The sequence below is a fragment of the Poecilia formosa genome, unplaced genomic scaffold (genome assembly GCF_000485575.1).
Source record: "Poecilia formosa unplaced genomic scaffold, Poecilia_formosa-5.1.2 Scaffold2, whole genome shotgun sequence".
NCBI classification, from domain to species: Eukaryota; Metazoa; Chordata; class Actinopteri; order Cyprinodontiformes; family Poeciliidae; genus Poecilia; species Poecilia formosa.
In genome coordinates this window covers 218285-242266 of record NW_006799941.1, presented here as the reverse complement: position 1 = coordinate 242266, position 23982 = coordinate 218285, and the positions used below count along the sequence as shown (strand labels likewise).

General features: G+C 37.9%; 1 protein-coding gene across 9 annotated transcripts in view; it reads left to right on the top strand.

Moving 5' to 3' along the window:
• The window catches only part of tox2 (TOX high mobility group box family member 2), a 125212-nt gene extending 113959 nt beyond the window's left edge, over nucleotides 1-11253 (top strand). For 6 of the 9 annotated variants that reach the window (XM_016669789.1, XM_016669767.1, XM_007548163.2 and 3 more), the window contains 5 exons: nucleotides 4179-4259; nucleotides 5289-5333; nucleotides 7145-7552; nucleotides 7648-7796; nucleotides 9221-11253. In XM_016669789.1, the coding sequence (XP_016525275.1) occupies nucleotides 4179-4259; nucleotides 5289-5333; nucleotides 7145-7552; nucleotides 7648-7796; nucleotides 9221-9263 (726 nt within the window). In that variant the 3' untranslated portion in view covers nucleotides 9264-11253. The remainder of the gene's footprint in view (nucleotides 1-4178; nucleotides 4260-5288; nucleotides 5334-7144; nucleotides 7553-7647; nucleotides 7797-9220) is intronic. The other 3 variants (XM_016669775.1, XM_007548172.2, XM_007548135.2) reach the window with 1 other exon arrangement.
• Nucleotides 11254-23982: the final 12729 nt, after the last annotated feature.

Genomic DNA, 23982 nt, shown 5'->3' with positions numbered 1-23982 from the left:
GGCAATAACTCCGTGATTGCTTTAATTAATACAGCAGTCATTTATCTTGACAACTTCGTGAAACAGCTCAACACAAAGCAGCATGTAATTCTGAAGTGGATGGAAAATTATGCTTTCAATGTGTTATTACTTTACATTTATTTTCAAATAAAAAGGTAAGAAGCATGTTGAGCATGTAGTCGGCTCCCATGAGCTAAAACTGTTTAACAACCACATTTCATCGCAACTACAGCTCTGCAAAATATCTCCACCTCAGCCAGATTTGATTTTTATCAACGCAGAGAGCTTTTATCTCTGTTGAAGTAAACAATGTGCATGAGGCTGCCACTACCATGTGTCACGTGCTCAATGTGTATTGCAGTATTACATTTTTGCTTGTAGGCTAAAAGATTCAGGTTTGGTTTCCCATGAGCAGATAGACTTGTTCCATATGTTGTTGTCTTGTTGCAACCTGCAAAATGAACTTTTTAGACTTTCTTCTTTTTGAACAATGGTTTTTCTTTGAGGCTTTTTCGTAAACATTTGTGGAGAGCAAAATTAACATATGATCAACAAAAAGGATCATATGTTGACAGATTCTCACACCTGAGCAGATGAACTCTGCAGCTCCTCCAGAGTTACCATGGGTCTTGAGTGCTTCCTTGCCGTCTTTAACGTTTTCAATTGTAAAGAAAAGGACCTAGCATTTTCCTTCCAATTTACAATGTAACATTAGTTTGTGTGCATCTACCAAATGAATGCCAAATAATGTACAAGTTAATGGTGCCAAGAAATCCCCCCAAAAATTCAAAGGGTATGAATAACACTTAATGAAGTCTTTAAAATGTCTCCTCAAAGGCCCATAACTGTAAAAAATTATCTTCTTTGCTGTAACTCTCTGGTAAATTGCATCTGTTAGGAAAGCTGTTCATGCCAATTTCTCATTCCTGAAAACATTTTCAACATACAGCTTCAATTTTAGAGTTAACTCTTCCTGATCTGTTTACATACACACCACTATGGTTTTCCTTCCAACATGCGGTCGTCACATCACCACTGTTGAGGTGTATTCTTTAATGTCTCAGTCAGACCCTCTGGAGCCTTGCAGGAACACCAGAATGTAAACACAACCCTTCCCCTACACACAGGTTTGTTTTAACTAGATCAGAGCTCCTGTTTCCAATTATCTATAGCACTCCTCAAACATACCATGCAGCAAAAATTCACATAAATGCATTAAAGGAAGCACATTTTAGACCTTTGCTTTGGACAAGATCAACACTTTTTCACTATTGTCATTTGCTTTTTGCTTGTGATCCTTTTTGTTGAGCTTCACTGTGTTTCTTCTATTTCCTCTGTGTTATCCAAAGGTACAGCAGAACAAAGACATGTTTATGTTCATTTTTTTTTTCTTTTTCATTATAATTTTGTCTAGTTATGCAGGTTCCAATGGCCTGTGCTTTAAAGTGTAAGATCAATGGGTTATTTGGGCTGCCTTTTTCCTCAAGGTGCCTTCATGCTACGGTTGCCCCAGAAACATAAAAGAAAATTTTTCTTGTTTTTGTTATTTGAGATTAAGATCAATTTTCAGTTTTTACAGCAGTGAAAAGGGGAGGGGGGATAGTGATAATGGATTTGCGTAGGAGTGAGGGGAAACCTTAGCTTTATTTAATTGAGTCTGTGTTTTGGATTTGTGTGCTTTTGAAAGGTCAGAGACCAAAAAATCAAAAAAAGAAAGAAAAAAAAAAAAAAACAGACTGTCAATTAATTTAAGCGGGATGTTTGGATATTAAGCCCCTTGTTTAGGCTCAGATTTTGTACACTTTTATTATGTTAGTTTTTCTTTCCTCTCCCCTCTTTTTACCTCTAACATTTCTCATCCATTACTACTTAGTATGTCTTTCATCTTATCCTCGGTTGCCCCCACCCCCACCCTTACTTCTGTTTCTCACCGATCATTTGGTTTTACGTTCGCAGGGTAATCACTCCCATCGGTGTCAGCAGGGCGCAGGGTTATTGTCTCCAGTAATTAACTGGTTATCAAACAAGAACAATTCATTAAGGTACAATTAGGGGGCTAATTCAGATGGGACACCTCTGTGCTGGGATTACGTTGGAGGCATATGCTATCCCTCCTTGCAGCTTTGTTATTTTTAATTCATACTGACCTGCAGCCTTTGACGGCTTCAACCACTAATGAATCCACTCACTTTGGAATAATTAGACATCCTTAGGCTTAGTAATTTGCTTGAAAGTATCTGTCGTTGCGTAGATCATTAGCTGCGTTAAATTAATTTGAAATTAAGGCTGCTGGGAGTAGTTTGAGTTAATAAAAGCAAAGACTTTGAGTCTATAAGAAGCAAAGAGTGACTTAAGAAATGATTTTGGGAACTTTTCTATGAAAATTGACAGTATTTCCCTACGCTTGCTGCATAATGTATAAACTTTTATTGCCTTGCAGAAGTGTTTTTCACATTGTGCTGCACTACAACTACACACTTTAATGTATCTTATGAGGATTTTGCTTGATAAAACAGCACAAATTAGTGCATAACTGTGAAGTGGAAGGAAAAATGATAACATGGTTTACAGACATTTACAGAAAACAGAAGTGTGGTATGATGTTCTCTCCCCTCCTGGCTCAATGCTGTGTAAAACCAGTGCAACATGTCTAAGTGAAGCTTCACTAGGCTCAAGTCCTTTGGAGCCCATGAATGGGTTTCTTCTAAAGTTTTCCCTTATCTTCTGGCTCTTTTCCATTACCCCTACCAGCTTAGAAGTTGGCAGGGGTAATACTGCCACCACCATGTTTATTATTTGATTAATTCTGATTGGCAGTGTTGCTTTGCATGATTGTTTTGCAGGTAGGCCAAAAAAGTTAATCTTTGATTTCCCCTTAGCTTCTTTGTCCACAGGTTTGCTATGGCTTTTACGTGACTTATTTGCGTATGGCAACTTTAAGAAGGAACTCTTACAGCTTTCTTTCAACCATGACTTCTTCTTGCCACCAAGGCTACAATTTTCCCATCAACAGATTCTCTTACCTAAGCTGTTGATCTCTGCAACCCCTCCAGAGTTATCTTGCGATTCTTGGCTGTCTTTTTGATTAATGCCTGTCATTTACGCTGCATTTCCTTACAACTGAACTGAACTGTTTTCTGGAAGGTGTTGGTGTAACATGACAAAATGTGAATATAGGGGTATGAATACTTTTGGATGCTGCTGTGTATCAAGGTAATAATGATAATATTGTAAATAGGGATGAGTGAGAGGATAAACATCAGCTGTTTGAGCAAGAGATTGTATCCGGCTTCATCCCGCTTTGTTTGCTGTCTTGCTTGTTTGCTTGTTTGTTTATTGAGTGCGTGCGTCAGCGGCTGCCAGCCTATGCTCACTTGGCAACCCATGAATGCTTAATGGTTATTCTACCCCACCTCTCTGAGAAGAGATGACCCTGCCCATGTAGCCACTGACAGTATCTCATAGAGGATCAGTAATTACCCGCTGCATTCACTCACGCAAAGAAGAGTGCCCTCCTTCATATTAAAATGCTGAGATCTGAGTCTTCTCTATTGATTTGAGGGTGGACTTTCTGCCACTTTCTTTTTGCTGCATGAAAAAGGCAGCGGCAGCTGCACACAGGCCGTGAGTGACATGTGATGACATTAACTTGAATTCCCTGTCTCAACGCATCATTTGAGGTTCATTCAGACAGTTCAAGATTGCCTTTTTGCTAAAGCTGTTTTGAGTTCTTTTATTTTTTTCCCTCTCTCTCTCTCACACATCTGAGTGATTTGCTGCGACATCAGCTCTGATTAAGAGATGAGCAACAGCCTTAATAGAGAAGAACACTGAAAAGAAGCACGCAGAGCGACAAACAGGCTTTCGCTCCTCGTTTAACTTCTGTTTTCATGTTATTGTGCAGAATCTTTCTTGACATTTCATTTTGAGCTGAATTGGATTTTCAAGAAGCAAATGGTTCGAATGCATCAGCATCATGCAGATGGGCAAAAATCTCCTTGACCTGATAATTGTGCAGCAAATGCATGTGAAATGTTTTTTTATTTTTTATTTTTTTCCCATCTAAGCCGTGACTCCCCGAATCTCATCCGCATCAGTCAACGTGGAACGGAGGGTCATTGCAACCTTTGGTATCGGCTCGTAATCAAACATTGTTGTTGTTGTGTTTGTTCCTGCAGAGCTACAAGAGGAAAACAGAGGCTGCTAAGAAGGAGTACCTGAAAGCCCTGGCCGCCTACAGAGCCAGTCTGGTTTCCAAGGTAACAGTGGGGGTCACATGTTTGATATACATGGGTCAGCTGCAATATAAGGGATGATAAATTAGACAGAATTCCTCTCTCATTCTAAAGAAAAGGTCAACTAACAGCAAAGATGGCTTAGTACGTCTTCGTGTAGACATATATATGCATTATTATAGAGATAAATAACAATGAATGTTTCAATGTTATCATGTCAATATGTAAATGTATTTATGAGTGGAGGTAAAAGAGAAAGGCTGTGCGTGTGCTCCGAAGAAAACAGGGAAAATTAGGTCTGAAACACACCTCAATTTGTAACCTGGGGAGAAATAAAAAGTAATAGTGCACGTCTGCGTGCCTGCTCATCAGCGTGCATGTGTAAGAGCAGGAGTGGACATTACCTGTCATTTGCCGTCCTCCTGGTGCTTGGTACCTCCCCGGTGGGCTGCTAATGTGTTGGCTGAGGTTTGCTCACATCCACTGCCCTCTCTTTGAAGCAGTTTAAGTCCAGACCATTACCATTTTTTGACTGATCATGTTTGTGTAAAAGGAGAGAGTATGAAGTATGTATGAAGCTTAAAAGCAGTTGTAACACTGTTCCAACTTCATTTCATATCTGTCCCCACATTGTTCTACACATTGAACTCTAAATTACATTAGCATATGCCAAGCTCCTCCTCCTCGCCCTCTCTAGCCCTCCTCCCCCGAACGGGACGCCACACTTCCTCTCACGCTCATGTGCAGAAAACAAGCACCTTGATTAAGGCATGAATAGTTAATTCATCAGCCTCTTCACTGTGCCATACTTTCTACTCAAAAGACTATTCTCATCTCTTATCTCTAGTGCGATTACACATTCAGGGTATCTTATGCAGAGGCTTGATTGATGCCATATGATGGTGCTTTGAGAGTCAAAAGAAAAAAAAAGATCTGACAGACAAAAATAAACCTGCAAACCTTCGCTCTCTCTCATTCAGGAGGAGCCGATCTGAATGCAGGACTGAGCCTCATCCTTCAAAATGACTCTCTTATTTTTTTTTTTAATTACAGATGAAGGAGTCTTTTCAGAGTGAATTGGGGTGGGTGGAATTGGAGGTAATTGGAGGATCATTTGAAGGATTTACATCCTGTGTGTGCACCTGTTGCCCTTTTGTTTTGTGACATTTGTCAGTTTATGTAAGAAGAAAAGAACAAAAAGTTTGATTGCACCTCTAAATACCATTGGCCCTTCCCTTGTGTCTGAAAATTAAAATAATAATAAAAAAAAAGTTTAAAAGATAAAATATAAAGCATCTACTAAAGTTTAAAAGATAAACTGTCTTTTAGCATAAACCATCTCCGCTCCATCTACTGTAATACAGCCTCTTTGGCTATCCACTTAAAAATGAGCTCCAACAAATCAAATCCATCATCTCACTCTTCCCCTTCTGCCTTCAGCTCATTTCTTCCTTATTTCATTTTCCACTTGACCCCTGCAAATGTTCCTGTCCCCCTGCTTTATCTGCGCCTTCATATCGTTCCATTGATTATTTGAGGGATTTGGCCAGCTGGATGGGAGCCATTACTAAATAACAGACCACCACGCATCATTCCAGTAAGTCTGACAGTTAATGAGAAAGAATCCGTGGGTTTCATACGTGCATGTGCATCTTCCCCTGGGAAACAAAGGGAGACGGAAAGACCTGCTGAGTGAATGTCTATAGGTGTAGATGACTGCAGTGGTGGGCGGATGGGTGGGTGGAGTTAATGAATAAGTAGAAGATGAAAAAATAACAAGACTGGACACAAGTTAACATACTCTAAGCGCTTTAATTTAAGGTAAAAAATGTCACGATGTGATTAATGAAGGACCCAAACGCAGGGACTGATGGTGACTGGAATAAGTAGTTTTAATAATGAGATAACAAAAGAACTTACAGGGGGGATCAAAGGCAGAGCAGGACACGGTGCTTGGGCGGCATAACAGAATGAACCAGCAACAAGTAATGAAAACCAGTGAGCTTATATATAATGAGGCAAGGAGAAGGGTATTGGATTCAGGTGAGCTAATCGAGAAATGTGTAACAGCTGTGGAGAGCAAAACACAAAGACTGAGAGAAGGTGAATAATGCAGAGGTAGTTGAACTAAACACAAAGGAAACTCAGTGTTATCCTCTGCTGTTTACATGTTGATACCTGCTTTGAATCTTATGAATAAACTAAAATTAGACCAATTTAATGTCCTTGAATGAAGGGATGCACCAATCAGGGCTGTGTGCCCAATCTCCTATTTTATTATTTTATTAATTGCAAAATTATGATCTTCCAAAACAGATTTTTGCCAGTTTTATTTTCTCTTTAAACACTTTAATGGAAAAGATGTAAGAAGTCTGTGTACTCCTCATTTCTCCTCTTTTCTTCTCAGTTCTCCTCTGCTCTTTTCAGATAAATTATTAACAGTTTAAATACTTTATGGCTTACAACACTCCTGTTTAAACAACTTGTGATGTAACACAGTGGTAAACATCCTTATAGAATTAAATCCAGCTTTCTATAAAGGAAATCAAGATTCCTCAGTTCTATTCATTAATCTATTTGAAGTTTGGCACAAAGCTGAGCAAATTCTGTTTACATCACAGCTTTTTTGGCATTTGTTTCTGCATCAGCAACACATACACACCAATATACATATATAGTAGTTTTTGTATCTTAACTTAGCTGTCGCTAAGTTAGGATAACAGATTGTAGATATAATGATAGCATCAAAATAGTCAGGGGGATAAACTTTGTAGTTACACATTTGTAAAGCAGCATCCAAAGCAAATAATGTTTAATAAAATAAAGTCTGCTTAATCTGTGAACCTTTTTTTTTTTTTTTTTTACAGTGAGATTAATTACTGTTTTGATTTGTCCTGTTTTGCTTTTAGACGTATAACGACCCCGGGGAGAATAAAACTGCCCAAACCAGCCAGGCCTCTCCACATATGATGCCAACCAACTCGCTGTACAGTGTGCCACCTGCCCCACAGTCGTCATCGCCATACCTGGGACCCGGGGCCTTCCCTCTAACCGACCTGCAGAGCTACGCAGGCCACGCCCCACGCCACGCTCTGTCACAGACCCTCAGCCAATCCCCAATGCTGCCCAGCATTAGTGCCTCCCCACCTTCCTCCTTCCAGATCAGCCCGCCGCTTCACCCCCACCAGCAGCTCTCCCTGCACCAGAGCTCACTCCTCAACCAGCCCATCCGCATGCAGCAGGTCCAGTCCCAGCCAATCATCTCCCACCAGATGGGGCTACAGGCCTCTCTTCACTCCCCACCTCCAGGGCAGCAGGTACAGAAATAAACTGAGACAAATCGGATGATGAGAGTGTAATGAGGCTTCTGCTCAGGGGTTTTGCTTAATTTTTCCTGATTTATCTCCTTTAGGGTTTTTCCCACCTCCAGTCAGAGTACCAGAAGAGCATTGGGGGTTCCCAGTCACCAGGAGCTCCTGGCTCTGGGCCCGGTCCTGGAGTGGCTCAGACCCACGAGTGGGATGGAGAATACTGCAATCGGGAGTGCGGCAACCACTGCAGGTCAGTGTATACACTGTAATTGATCAAAGTTCTAGTCTTACAACGATCCACTTCACAAACATGTTTTATACTGCGGCTTAACATCGTTTATTGGAAACATTTAAGTTGATTCATGTTTTGTGTCAGATTATTGGACTATAAGACAAGTTGTAAAACCAAGTCTGTTAAAAATATAGATACATTGCAATAACTAAGAAAATTATTGAAAAGGTAATGCAATAATTCAACTCAAAAAGTGAAAACTTTCATATTATATAGGCTCGTTACACACTGTGATTTATTTCACTTGTGTATTTCTCTTAATTTCATAACTACTGCTTACAGCTTAATGAAAACATAAAGTTTAGTTTTTCAGAAAATTAGAATGTTCCATAAAAGCAAATAAGAGAGACATTCTACACTTAGAGCTGCATCCGCCTCAAAAACCAGAATCAAATAATTGAGTAATTTGTAGATTGTAGAAGTAGGTAATGCGCTAATTCAGGCTCCAACTGCTGATGACCGGAGTTGAACCACACATGGAACTGACTTTACACTCTCCACAAGGAGGATAAGGTGAAAAAGGTGAAATTCTCAAAGAACCTGGAACTTCACAAAGGATGATGAAGAATGATTTTAATAGAAAGAAGGAAAGAGTATTGTAGAAGGAGGTGCAAACAGCCAGAGCGAGCCCCGAGCTGTTTGAGGATTGAGAAGCAAAGCCTGTTCAAGGATTTGAACAGCAGTCAGGTCTTCAAGAGTCGCCACACACAGACACATCCAAGACGTCGGCCACAAGTGTTTCCGTGTCCAGTCTTGAAACCAGAGCTCTGCCAGGAAAAAAAAAAAATAATCACGACTTCCAGCTTTTCTTTTCTAACAAGATTTATGGAGATGATTTCATTTCCAACAACACTTGGCCTGTTCTCCAACTGCCAAAAGCACCTGTTGACCTTTCTATCACTGGGTTTATTGATCCTAGCTATCAAACAGTGCATTAAGTTTAGCTGATGATTCAATTGGTTTAAAAAGTTTTCTCTCCAAGGAAACCCAGCGGATCGCAGTATAAGTGTGACATGTTTCACTTTTTGAATTGAATTACTGAAATAAATTGATGATATTGTAACTTATAAGACAAAAGAAAAACTAAACACTAATATAAAGAAATATTTATAACCTCAGCATTTGTACTTTGACAGGGATTGAAGCTCTGCTTCTTCATAGCCAATTTAAAATCCATACTTTCTTATTCTCATGAAATCTGATTTTTTTTTTTATTTCATCTTAAAGCTTAAACTTAACCAAAAAGTAGAACAACCAAGTCCATGATAACGAGACACAAACATATTTTTATATTCTTTTGATGTTTTATTTTTGTTAATGAAGTCCGCAATTTTTTGTGTGTTTAATTGATCTTCTTCCTTCTTTTGTTCTTATGTTAACAGTGGAAGCATGATAGGCAGGGACAAGCCCCTCTACCTCACCTGAAACTGAAGATTTTCCTCTGCTGACAAATGACGACACCGAGGAGTCTATTCTCATCCCGCTCTGTTCTCCTCACCCAGCCCCGACCTCCTTCCTCTTACATCATGTGTACACTTTACATACAGCCACACACAAACACATTCAGATTCCTGAAACTGTTATCATCGACCTGTTTATTTTTCATTGTTAATGTAATTATTATTTCTTGCAGTTTCTAGAGTTTGTGACCAGTTTTTTGACTAGATGACTACTGTCTGTACCACTTATTGTATTAACAGTCTTCTTGCTGTTTAAATTTGCCAAGCACTTATAAAGTCCCCCCCCCCTTTCCTTCTCTTCCTCCTCCTCCTCTTCTTCCTAGTTATCCTCCTCCTTCTCCTCCTCCTCTTCATCTTCCTCCTTTTCCTCCCTCCATGCCTCCTCAGTTATATGTCTGAGCCCTCTCTGATCTGGGCTGTGGAGTGCTCCTCTTGTGTGTCACCATCAAAAAGACCCCTTAGGGATCCCATTCAGCTTTAAGTAGAAAAAAATAAGTGTTCCTCCTTTTTTCCACCCTATTTTTGTAGTTTTCTTTGCTTTTGTTGGTGTTTCTGTCTTATTTATTTCTTGCTGGCTATTTTGTTTCTCTCTCTCTCTTTTTTTTTTTTTTTTTGCATTTTTTTCTAGTAAGCCCTGTATCATAGAGAAATATTAACTCCTAGTATGTTGAGCATAGGCCTTGATGTTATGGTAGCTGTGCTTACGGGCCAGAAGATTAAAGGCTTGGTGGGGAATGAGACAGAAAAACAAAAGCAAATCTTTTTTATTATTAATAAAGACCTGTAGAGGTCTACTGAGCTGTCACAGTGTGATTGTAAATATCACTTTTGTGGAATCAAATTGGGAATTAAAAGTCCAAATAGATTTGTTCCTCTAAAAGTACATGTATGTTAATGCGTGTGTGTGTGTGAGTACGTCAGGACGTTAGAATGTACCCCATTCATGGCGTGGTATGAGTGTGTGCAAGCAGAGGACTAGTAAGTGTGACTCTCTCGGTGTTTGAGTCTTTCCTGTGAATTTAACAATCCCGTGCAGCTGGATTTCGGAGGAGTATTTCACACTTTCACTCTCGCATTAAATCTGTGCTCACTTGTGTGTTGTTGTCTTATTCAGACAAAATTCAGTCTAAAGCCGAATATACAATATATGTCCTGCAGACCATTAAACAGAAAGAGCAAGGTGAGAGACGGAGAGCACAGAGATGGAAAAAGAAATGCTGTGAGATAAAATGAGATGTAAAATTTCAGATAGGGAAGTAGGGGGTGGGATTAATGCCTCAAAATGCCCACCCCTCCCTTCTTTTGTTTAGCTATCTGACCAATATATCCATGTTGTCTCCTCACCACTCAGGAGGGGGGGAAGGGGGAGACCTGCAACGTGAACATACACATCACAAGTAATTTTTATAAGTTTCTGGTTCGTGTTTGGTTGTGTTTTTAACTCTTGTGTGATTAACGGAAAATGCATTTTGCTGACAGACATCTCGTTTTTATCTCCTTTTGTGTAGCAGAATTTCAGTTCTAGTCGCTGCAACACAATAACATTTTAAGTTGTGTAAAAAAATACAAAACAAACAAAAAAAACTGCCAACTGTAGTTATATTATTTGTAAAACAAGTAATGATAAATATTTGAAATGGTTATTCCTACATTGTTCCTTTTTTTTTTGCTAGTTACCCATCAGCTGTTTGACAGGTTTTCTTATTTATAAAAGAAATGAGATCAATTTTGCTTCTTACAATGGAGGTGTATTTTTATTCTTATTTTATTATTCTCTGCTTTGGTTTGATAAATAATGATGATGACGATCACAAGGATGATTATTTAGTTATTTTTTTTTATATATTTTGGATGCTGCTTTTTTTTTTTCTTTCCTTGCCAGCAGCATCACTTTCTGTCATAATGCTTCTTTTATTTCAGACCTGCATAATAAAGAAAAAAAGTTCAAAAAGTGAGCTTGACACATGTCATTTCATTTCCCCATGGACATATTTTCATCTTCTGTCGTCTCCTCCAATTAGACGATCACACCTTTTGTTGAAGACTTTATAATAGCTATCGTAAAGACAGAGAAACACCCCCAACTTTCTCTTCTGCACTTTATATCCACACTTTAGAGGGGTCACATGTTTTGTTTCCCGTATTTATATTTAGCCCCAGTGGCATTAGCTAATTAACCATGGATGGATACAGTGTGCACCAGCCAGCATGGATATTGCCAGTAAACTATCTCAACGAACAGAGGAGCAGATGCAAGGAGACGGTTTGCTTTTGCTTGTGAAAGTAGTGCATCGTAGGCGTCTAGTGTGAGATAAAGAGTACAGGGAAAAAAAAAAAGAAAAAAAAATCCAATGCGCATACAAACTCAGGCAACCGTCCAAGTGCTGATTTTACCCCAATTGCAAACACGTCTTCTTAGAGACTTCATGAAAGAAGTCTAGAAGAGATTGAAATGAAACTGTCACGATCCTCGCATTCGATGTTTTATTCATTTAACGCCTGCCTGCCGTTTCTTCTACGGTGGCATTGAATTGGCAAATAGATCATTATTGGACAATTGGAAAACCTGCCACTTTGTGATATGACACACATTATACGAAAATCACAGTCATACATTCTTAATGCAGTGTCAGATAAGAGGGAGTTTGGGTGCAGCCGCACAGTCTTGGCTCTGTGCCTTTTGTGTACATAAATGAATATCATCCTATATGAATCTGAGTGTGTTTTCTGTGCGTAGCGTAATCTCTGTTCCTGAGCTTTGTGCTTACAAAAACAGTATTGTGACAATGAGATCTCCCTTATTTTACAAAAATATAAATCGAGCGCACTCGACCATTAGACCTTTATTGTCTGTAGTAATTCTGTCATAAATACTGCAAGGGGGCAGCATCACTTTGACGCTCCTGTTGGCACCTTTTATCCTATTCCTCATCCCCAAGTTGAAGTCAGGAGGCCAACGGTCATGAAAAAGGGGCAATTTATGGTTGTGGTTTTCGATGTGATCCTGTCAAACACTGACCATTTTAATTTACATAACTTTACGTTGATTGATTTAGTGGATTACAATAATAAAAACATGTCTAAATCTAAACACATGCAACACATATCTGTCCAAGTCCATACATTTTTTTACACACTGGCTTGGATTTATCAGATTTCTAAATGTGTTGATTCTAACTGTTGAGCAGCATTAAGAGCCAAAAACATTGTGTCACTAGACTTTAATTAATATTGACGGAAAACGTAAGTGTTCAGGGGCGCATAGCTTGTGGGTGTCATGAGCGCTCAAAAGAAGTTAAATGTCAGCCAGTTTTTCTAAACAGGTTTTCTGTTCCTTTTTAGCATGTCTAGTCAGTGGGTGGTGGTTGCATACTGTGCTGTGCATATGCAAGTAATGTAGGAAAATGCTGACACACACTTTAACCAGCTAATGACACTAAAGTTTGTCTCTCAATTTCTGCTTCCAATTTGGCACTAAACTAAAGAACTTTATCACTGTTTCTAAGGCATCTGCACTGCCGTTGGTTGTCCCTAGTTTAAAATGTGAAATACCCCCATTAAACCTGAACTGTGTGGCTCAAACTGCACTACGTAACATCTGAACAGGGTACAGAGGTTATTTAAAACAATTTGGGATTCATGGAAGCTTTTATTTCTATTTCTGAGAACTGGAAAACTTGCAAAAAGGACCACTTTAGATTGAGTAGGAGAAACACATTTAGACTGGTCAAACCTGGACATTTCCATTACAAGAGTAGTTAATGCATGCAACATCTATGCACTGGGCAGTAAAATAGATCTCATATGAATTTGTACTGCTTTTGACACACCTCAGTATTGTTGATGATTTAAGAAATTTTTATATTTTATGTGACCAGAGGAAAAAAAAAAACAGCACATGTTTCAAATGATTTCAGATATTGTGAGAAAATAGTTACACATCTAACCCATAATGCATAATGTAAAAATACAAGCGGCCATTAAATTGATCTTGTTGTTATAACCTTTTATAACCTTTTTGGCAATAACTGCCATCAAGCAAAAATACTTTTATAGTGTTAGGAAAGCTATTGCATTACTCTTGAATTGTTTTAAGTCCACCACATTTGAGGATTTTCAAGAATGATCAGACTGTTTAAGACCACAGCAGAGCATATGACTGTGGACATCAGGGCAATGCTAATACAAGAGAAACTGACCAACCCAACTACTTCCTGTTAGGAGTAGTATTTCTATTATCTGTAAGACTTTATTATCCGCGCAGCTAAATGTTGATTTTAGGTGACCAGTGTTAAACCTAACTCAACTACATGCTGTGAACTCTAAATGCACCAAAGCTGCCGCATTCACTCAAAACCTTCCAGTTGCAACTTTGATGGCGCAACAGAGAAACAAACGGCAGGAAATGTGGGCGGTTTTGACAAGAAACGAGTTTCGCTTTGTCTTCAGAATCAGTTAAGGTTTCTTTTTTTCTGCTGACTGTACAGCACTTCATTTATCAATTCCTCACTGAATGGTCCAGATGCTTTCACTCTGATTACATTTAGTACCTTTTTTGCACGGTGTTAACTAAAATACCATAATCATTACAGGATTATGGCATTCCAAAAAAAAAATAATAATAATGACAATGAATTGGTGGAAATCCCTTTTATAAAAAACAAACAGCAATTAATTATTTATTGGAATAGTTTTACAGTCCTTGTGCACATGCACCAAATAGTGTAGTAAACAAGCAGAACATAACAAAATATATCCTCAGGGCCGTGCCGTGTGGCAAGCAGCACTGTGGTTTCACACTTGTAGATATTGACGTAATCCAAGGTACCTGCGATGTAAACTTTGAAAACCATTAGTTGCTGCATGCGGTGGCCAAGCATAACCAATTTCCTGTTTTAGTGATGGAGCTAACAAATAACGTACAAACTTGTTGCTGCACCTTCATGCAACAGTCTGAAGTTCTTCTTCTCTGCTTATAATTCTCCACGTGAATCATTGTGAAACATCAGGTGATGGAGAATTTCTCTCTATGACTCCATTAAACCAAATTTAAATGTCTCAATATCAAACTATCAACAGTGCAAGATGAGTTCAAAGAGTGTATAAAGTAATGCGTTTAGAGTCAGATTTCTGATACAACATGTGTGAAGATTTCTCAGTACAAAAATTGTTAGCCAAACACATCCGAGTTCGGCTATTTTTCTGACATATTTTATAGGATGTTTATATACCATGATTTCTTCTCTAGAAAGACCAAGCTGTAAATAAATTCAAATGTTTTTTGAATTTCTTGTTGATTTGCGAAGGTTGTGGATCTGGGCATTAAAACAGTGGTGACACAAAGATAAACTTCTTAATCAGAAGTGAAGCCCCCCCCGCTCCCCTTTACTCACATGACCCCTCAAATTTGCCTGGCGGCTTTATGGGACATGTGTCCTCATCCCCACAGAAAACCTTTTTGACTAAGAGCTAAAATAAAGAAGCCGCACTTTTCTCACACCTCAGCAGTTCTTAAATCTTGACTTGAAGTGCAGATGAGTCAAATCGAGAACCACACATATAACCATTTTCTCATAACCCCCTTCGGTCGTCTGTGAAAGGCAGGTCTCGTTATGCACTGGATCACCTCAGAGTCGAGCCACAGAAACACGACCGGCCATACGTAGTCATTTTAGATGTTTGTTAAACACCACAGCTGCTCTGTTTGAGCAATATCGCCCACACACGCTGCACCTCAGATCCTCTGATAACTGCGTGATGGAGAGAGTTTGTGAAACAAATGGTTCTGTTATTGAAATGAGGTTCTGCTCCAGATGTCTGGGATTTAAGAGTTGTTATGAGATAACATTGTAGTTACTTAGGAAGTTAGGTATTCGTCTCTGTCATGCATGTGGCATGTAACAGTGTTTGAATTAGCCTGAAGATCAGATTGGGAACAGATTCAACTGAATGTAGTGCAGCATGTTGGCATGTTGTATAATAGACAGTCCTACCATTTGGCTGGCAAAAAAGGTCCTTGTTCTTAAAAACCAGTACCATAGCAACCAAGCTGTGGAACAAGCTTTGCCAATATACAGCAAACATAACATATCAGTCGCACTCACATTACTTTTAATTCAAGAGACGCTATTTGAAACAGTGCCGATTAGATGTTCTTCAGTATTTTTTAAAATGGTACACAGTAAATTGTTATTGAAATTGTTTAATTCACCAGACGGAATTTTAGATGTTACTCCAACATAACATAGCACATCATTGTGGCATATAATACACCAAGTTCTCCCTTCTTCATTGATAGCCAAACCAAACATAACATGACTTCTACCATAGGCATAGAAAACATGGAAAAATGTAATTACTGGCCAGTGTGTGAAAGGTCCACACTTCTAGAAAAATATATGAAAAAGAGCTCGCAATTTGATAAAGTACCAACATGTCTCACTCATGCCAATGAAAAATGATGTTGTCAAGTGTCTGCTAGAAAGAGCCTGACCTCACTTTTAAAAAGGACAGTATCTGTCAATTGTTTGCGTGTTAACAAAAAACAACCTTTTTTGTCCCTTTTTTTTATTTTCCTGAAAAGAAGGGTAGATTGTCTTTGCTAAAAAAGGGCCAGGATGGGAAATCGAGGCAAGGACTGCTCCTAACTGGTGTAAGACACAAGAGACTACTTGAACGTACAATCATCATTTTGACCTCTTGGGTCGTCTGCAGCAATTTCTTGATTACTGAAACTAAAAGACCATCTCCAGCAGACGAACATGGGGAAACTTTCCATACATCACAAGTTAGAGATGAGAGAAACATCCTGTTCCACACTTTACAGTTGATAATTGAAAAGTCATTGTTAGTCATTGTCAGTGTTCCTTTTTACCTTTGTTTTCATGTATTAAAACATATTATGCACATTAATCATAATGTGTTTTGCCACTTTTTTGCAAATGTGCCAGAATAAATATGGAGACTAAATCTCATATTTAGCCCCTTGTAGGTAAACAGCATAAAATAACTAATTAAAAAGGAGAAAGAAATATAACATCATTTTGTATAAAAGAATGATGCAGTATCTAGGGAGAATAAACTAGATTGAACTTCTGACAAGCCTACTCCGATAGACTCCAACCATATTTTTCTCTGAAAATTGTTTCATATTTTCTTATTACTTTGCCAAATATCACAAAAATAAAACCTTTCATTTCTGATTTAGGTTTGAGCTCTCCCAAAGTTAAAGTGCAAACAAACAAGATTGTCTTGTTTGGTCATTGTGAGCTCCATTGTTTCTGACACACGGTATGTCATGCTCAAGTAGTTTTCCTTCCTCATCAATTACAGTGTTTATGTACCTGCAGAATCCAGAATGCTCGGTGCATGATTGTAATTTTCATATTTCAAATCCAATAAATTGCTTCATCTTTAAAGCCCCTCATCTTCTATTTAGGTCTTCTTTTTCCCTCCCATGCGACATTTATTTTCGTCAGATGCATCTGCATTCATTAGAATCAAATCTACCTGAGTGTTTTCCCTCTCTTTGGTTTAGTTTTATCCCTGTCTGTGTCTCTTCTAAGTAATGATACTTTCTATCACTCCAAAGTGTTTTCAATCAGTCTCCCTGGTTTTAGAGAAATTGACTTCAAAGGCATGGAGCGAGTGAAAAATGAGGATTGAATTCTAACTTGGGATTAAATTTGGAAAAAAAAAAAAAAAAAAAAATCATCCTGGTGAAAGTCATTCACGGAGAGCTCCAGGTGCCTCCATACAAATCCTGATGAAGGTTACACTGTGAAAACTAGGTTGCAAGAGCGAATGTGATGAAAGTGTTTTACTTGTGTTTTGTCAACGTTGAAGTGGATCCCCTCAGCGTGTGACAGGTTGGGCTATCATTTGCAGCAAGAGCAAATGAGAAGATGAATAAGATTTTTTTTTTTGTTTTGTTTTGTTTTGTTTTTATTAAACATTTTTCAGTATATTTTGGTTTGGCTGACATCTGAGAGAATTATTTTTGTTTTGGCCTTTTTCTTGTGAGGAAGAGGCTAATGGGTTTAGTAAAGTTACAGTTTGTATTGTTTGTTTGGATTTTAACAAGAAACAAGTATTTTCTTTTAGTATTTACAGTGAGATGTAAAGCTCAAAGTTAAATCCAAATCATGGATTCGTCTAAATATAGTGTTTTATGGCATATAAAGTATGTCAAAATACAGGTTCCATTTATGGCAGTTATGAAAACTAATAAAATCTTGATTTTCTTTTTTCAAATTATTTGTTACACTGCTCTGCTTTTTGATTTGACATAGGCATTTGTTGAGTTAAAGTCTCAAACAACTTAATACGATTTTATGATTAAGGTTTTGCAAGGTTTTAAACAGTACACAAAGTTTATTTTGAACACTGAACAAGAACATTAAGTTATTCCGAGTTTTTATGCAAGAAGAAGAATCTTTTCTCCATCGATCTCTGAATGACACATTAATTTGCGATAAACCTTACATTTTCTTCTCCTTCTTTTCACATAGCTTGAGCCCTGGTGAATCCCAACCCTCCCACTGAAATGCATACATAACAGGAACATTACACTTTGTCGAGTAACGTGAACCGAATTACTTTTATGTGCCTTGTCAAAATATGCACACTAACCAGAACAGACAACAATAACAGTTTTTTTTTTTCTTAATCCATTAAACTGTCTTTTTGTTACTAGAGCAAATCTAATTTGAAAAAAAAAACAGATAGAAATTACAGAAAAGACTACCGATTTCAGTCATAATAACAGATATTCTGCTAATATGTAATTATTACGGAACTGAGCTCACTTATCCATATGGACTGTTTTAATCTGAAACACTAATTCACATTACTGCTCCATTTTAAATCTTCATTAGTAAGTTTAATTACATTTGTTAATTATGAGCCATGTAATGACTTAAATCCCTTTTTCCCCCAACATCCACATACATGCAGCCTGCGGCCTCTGCATTCCCTGCTTGTCAGCCTCAGATAAAAATACAGGAGAGTTTTCAGGGGATGGGGTGGAAGCCCATTTTTCATCTATTTCTTTTGAAAAATGGATTATAATATTAAAGGAAACTGCTCAATAACCACTGCAGAGAGGAATGCTTCCCACTTAATTGAATTAGGGTTTTTCATTTCTGTGATTTCTGTGTTTGTTTTTTGGCAGCTGCCATCTGTTTGCCCGGGACCAGCTCTATTAATAAGCTATTCAGATTGAGAAAGGGGCTTTATTCCAGCAACTGTTTCTCACCTCCTCTCTCTCTCTTTTGCTCTCTGTCTCTCTCCCTTTCTCACTTGCTCACTCACTCAAACGATTGTCATGGAAATCATTAGAGGTGCCAAGCCGCAGACAAAAGAAAGAGCTTTAACACACACCTGAGCCAAAAAGAACAGAATTGTAGTCTAATTATGATGGGAACAATTAAGACTGTGCATATTTATTGACAGGGGACTTCACACAGTAGCATATGCTCATGAATACTAAAAAATAAAAAAAAAATCAGTCAGGGAGAGGAAGGATGGCTGATGGTGCTGAATCTGAATGCCTATTAAAAACTGTAACAGCATCGCTACGGAGCAAAGTAAATCTATATTTAAAACAAAACTACAGCTTACTTACTTAGGACTGTGAAGACAATTTGGTTAAATGTAATTGAAGTAAACTGAAGAAAGAGGGAAAAAAATTAGGAATAGTTGTCATTAGCCAAAATAAACACAATTTCTTTCTTTCTCTCTTTATCCTCTCCTGTCTCCTTTTCGATGTTCCAAGAAGAAGAAAGTCCAATGTAGTCTTTGTTCTGTATTCTGATCACACGTCTCTCTCCCCAAGTAATACAAGTCTACTTTAAAATTCATAACTACATTTGGAAAGAATAAAAGGGTACCCTGATGGAATATTTCCAAGGAGCTTACTTGAGAGGAAATACTATTCGCTTTGGAATATTTAATAACCTTAACCTAGTCTTTAAGACATACAGCAGTAATAACATTTAAAAAAAAAAAATAGTGGTGACTGGAAAATAAATAAATAAATCAAACTATGGCTTAGCATGAAATGAGCAGCTATAATTCCTGCCTGCAGGCAGACGATGAGAGAAAAAGTGAGAACGAAAGTAGACAAAAGATGGTGAGAATCCTTGTCAAAGTTAGAGTGTCGGCTCAAGTCGACTCTCATTTTCTGCTTTGCTTTTCCTCTCCCCTCTTCTGCCTAGGAGGGAGTTTGAATTGAATCAAACAACCTAGATTGATTAAGCTTGGAAGAATGACTTTCCAATGACACAGGACTCAGCAGCAGCCTCAGCCCATCCCTTCTGTACAGATTTGACATGGTTCTATTGAGAAAGTGATACAGGAGTGATTGCAGTTTGTTCCTGTGGATTCTGTGTGAGCCTGAAATGTTTTCTCATTGTACTAAGTGTTGTCACCATTGTGCGGTTCCTTAAAGGTCCCATTTGATTCATGTTGAATCCTGCTTCGGCTCGAATGCCTCTCCGGAAAAGGAGCACAATGGATGAGTGTGAGAAAATAGATAACATGCTTCTCCAGTTGGAATATGAATTGCTCTGAGAGAGCCTTGGTATTAATCTCTTGTCCTCTTTCCTTTCTCTTGTTCTTTTGTGTTTGTGGAGAGGGTGTTGGGAAGGCGGGGTACAGTTAGGGATATTGTGGGATGTCCTGCTCGGGATTTAGTCAGAACCAATCAACGCTGTAATGTTCTCAGTCTCTTTTCTCTTTTCAACACCACCACTGTTTAAAAAAAAAAAAAAAATTCATTGTGGAGACACAGAGACCCCTACTGTCTGTAAAACACAGCAGCAGCACTTTTCCTCCCATACCTGATACTCTACTGCCACCTGCCAGCTTTAAACATAATGTGATGCACCAGTTCAGTCTATTGTATGGTCATGATGCTTCAGTTGATGTAAACTTTACATACCTAAACATAAAAAAAAAAACGTGAATTATATGAATGGGTGCTCATTAAAAATCTACGCTACACATGAATGGGTTTTCAGCGTGAATTAGACGACTAAATGCTTACAAACTGTGTACTTTTTCTATCACAACAAAACAAAAGGCTTTGTCCCCGTGATTTTATAGCTTGTGGAACTGCATTTATGGGGACATAACTTATGTTGTCGACTGCATGAGATTACTCTGTGGAGACATTTTATCCCACTCGTCCTAAATGAAGTTTAAATGCTGAAGTTTGCAGTTATGCAGAGTGTTATGAATATCCTGCCCACACAAGTTTGGTGAAATAGTCACATTTGTTTTAGCCATTAACAGATCTTTTTTGTTCATGTCTTACTTATTTAAACTGCTGAAAAGGGCTTCACATTTATATTAATTATATTTAATTAATTAGAAAATGTTAGTAATGAAAATGAACTGCTTAATTGTCTTAGAAAAAAAAAAACAGTTAAGCGGTTTTGGCTTAACTGTTTTGGTATGCTTGATGTTTTTAGAATAAGATTAAGAGTAAAACAACAACAAAACTTAACAACAACAACAAAAAAATGTGGATATCATGTCATGTAATTTCCAATCTGTAAATTTTGGGTGAATAACCCAAGTGTTATCAAAGTACACACAACCTTTATTTTCTTTTCACACTGCACTGTCTGATATTAGGTCAGTCTAAAACCTTTCCAGTTTTTAATAAATTGGGATTATTAAAATTATTTCAAATACCAAAATAAGAAAAAAAAAATATGTGAAAGGATCTGAGAGATTCTTTTCACTTTATTTTAATTCAAGCTTTGGAAGCTTCTGATAGAAAACTTCACAATATTTAGTTTTCAATCTATGTCTTTGTTTATTTTTAAGCAGTTATGAGAAACGGTGGTGAAACCTGAATCTGCTGAGGTGCAAGTTTTCCATCGGTTGTTGCTAGGTAACCAGACAGCGTGTGAGGCAGTTGATGCCACCCGTCTCGCTTAGCTCATGTGAAAGTTTGAACAACTAAATCCTTTCCGCTGATTACATCTACCAGAGTGTTGCATGGTTCTGGATCGGAGTTCAGTGAATATTCTACATATTGAATATTGAATATTCCATCACTATTTGTAGTGATCATATGTCTAGTACAATATATATTGTTATTGATTTACTGTCCAGCCCTAGGAGCTGTGATTAATCCTTGGGAACAATCTTCAAATAACTGAAGATTATATCACAGTTATATCAGGAGACAGTTCTACATCCCAGAGACGAACATGTTTTGGCGTGAGACGTGTCCAATAAGCTCAGAAGAAAAGCGAAAGATCTGCAAATACAGCAGACTTTGATCAGACTTTCATGAGTTAAAGAGATCAAGGATATTTTGTTCATAAACATAATAAGTTACAGCTGATATAATGAAATTGTCTAATCTGATCCCAGGAAAACAAGAAGTGGATCTTAGAAGCATAATTATGAAAATAAACCATAAGTGTTGACAGCAGTCAGAATATTACAGAGAGCTTTGAGGGGCAGATTCTTTCTCTGAGAACTAAAAACAGTCTCAGGTGTTGCCTCAGTCTCTTTTACAATAGAGTGCACTTTACACTGCTTACACTGTGTACTTGACACTTTATTTGCTCATTCATTTCTTGAGATTTTATTTAAATTTATTTACATTTTTGAATGCTTTGGTGGTTCTTTTACAGTGATCTGTTATACACATTTATGTCTTTGTATCCGTTTGAGGATATGTTCAATTTAGGTTTAAGACATGGTGACTACACTACATCCAGTCATTCACTTTTTTGCACATATATTTACACGCTGGTGGTTGCAAGCTACTGGATAAGCGAATGTTCTTATTGAACACATTTATATAACCATGACATTAACAATGAATATCTAATCTCAATGACAATTCCATGGGAACAATATGCCACACTTTGAAACAATAAATGGGTTGAACAACAAAAGGCAATGCAAGGTCATAAGACACATGGATGCTTTACATTATTGCTAAATATTGACAATATTATATTCAGCCTATAAACATATTTTTAAAATTTCTGTCTGCATGTGAGGTTTTTTCATGCAGAGGTTTTGTTTAAAGTCTGTCATTGCCAATTAGAAAATATATGTTCTCAGTCTTATTTAGAAATATATTATTAGCTTCCCAGAGTTCAACAAAAAAACAGTCCCAGCATTTGTGCAATTTCATGCAACATCTTTGCTCCTTCTCCCGCAATGAGCATCATATTTTGCTATATTTTTCTTCCCTTCGTCTCCGTCCAAAGTACCCTTCCACTCCTGTTAATCAAAATATATTCACACTGTCTCCTCCCCTCATACCAAGTGAAGCTGAGGGGCTGATTGGCAATTTCAACAGCAAAACCATAGTTCAGTGAAAAAGAGACGGATGCCGTGAGGATGAGTGTGCCCTGCTGTTACTATGGCAACATTTCAACAAGAGGGTGGGGGAGAAATGAAGAGGGGACATGATCAAATATGAACACTGTATCTGATTTGTTATCCAGCTTGTGCTGATATTACTAGACTACCCTGCTCGTATTTGCTGTTGTGGCACACACAAACGGAAACAGGCGTTTTTTTGTTTGTTTGTTTTCTTTTCTTTTTTTAAGCACACACAAAGGCTGACACAGCATCTGCTCCTTGCTGATAACACTGCTTAATGACAATAAAAAGCACATGAGAGCATAGTCTTTGTTTGCTCCTTTTTCCACTGGCTAGCAGCAGGTCTAACTGTTCCAATTACCATCCCTGCTGACTTAAGCATCACATCATCACAGTCATCATTGCTGTGCTCTGTCCATTCTACAGATCTGTCTGGACTTTAATGAAATGAACGGAGCACCAACTGGGACTATTAAATAAAGACAGCAGGCATCAAGATCCGCTGCTTGAAGCACCACCAGAGAACCTGATTGAAATATTTTGATGTAAAAACTCACTTCTATAGTACCTTTAAAATGTTTTCATACCCTTCATATATCTTCACATTTTGGCATAATGGAACCACAAAGTTCAGTGTGTCTTAGGGGATTTTAGGTGATAATCTCTTTTTGGCCTGAATGCAGAACGCTGTGCATGTTGGAACACCGCATATCACCCTGAAACAACCAACATAGTGGTGGCAGGATCATGGTATGGGCATATCTTTTAGAGTTAATGGTATGACAAATGGAGCAAAAATACAGTACGATTCTGAAAGAAACTGTGTTTGAAGCCGCAAAAGACTTGAGACTTTAGCGGAGAGTTACCTTCTGGCAGAATAATGACCCTAAACATGCAGTAAGAACTGCAACGGAAAGGTTCACATCAAAGCATATTGTCTGGTTGGAAAGGCCCAGTCATACTCCAGACCTAGATCTAGGAGAACAGTTATAGAGACATTAGAAAATTGACATTCCTAGAAGGTCTCCATCCAATTTGATTAAGCTTGAGTTGCTTTGTAGAGAAAATCTAGCAGACTATAAGTCAGTTGTAAAAAGGTTTTGGAGACATAAACTCCACGCCCCCAAAAAACACACTTTACACACTTTTCTTTCTTCCACTTCACAGTTATGTGCTAATGTGTGATGGTTCGATAAAATCCAAATAAAACACATTTGAAGATTGTGGATGTAATGTGACAAAATACGAGAGTCAGCAAGTAAGAATTATTTTGTAAGAATCTACAAAAAGAGTAGAGGCCTGTAAATTACAAAGGCAAATGC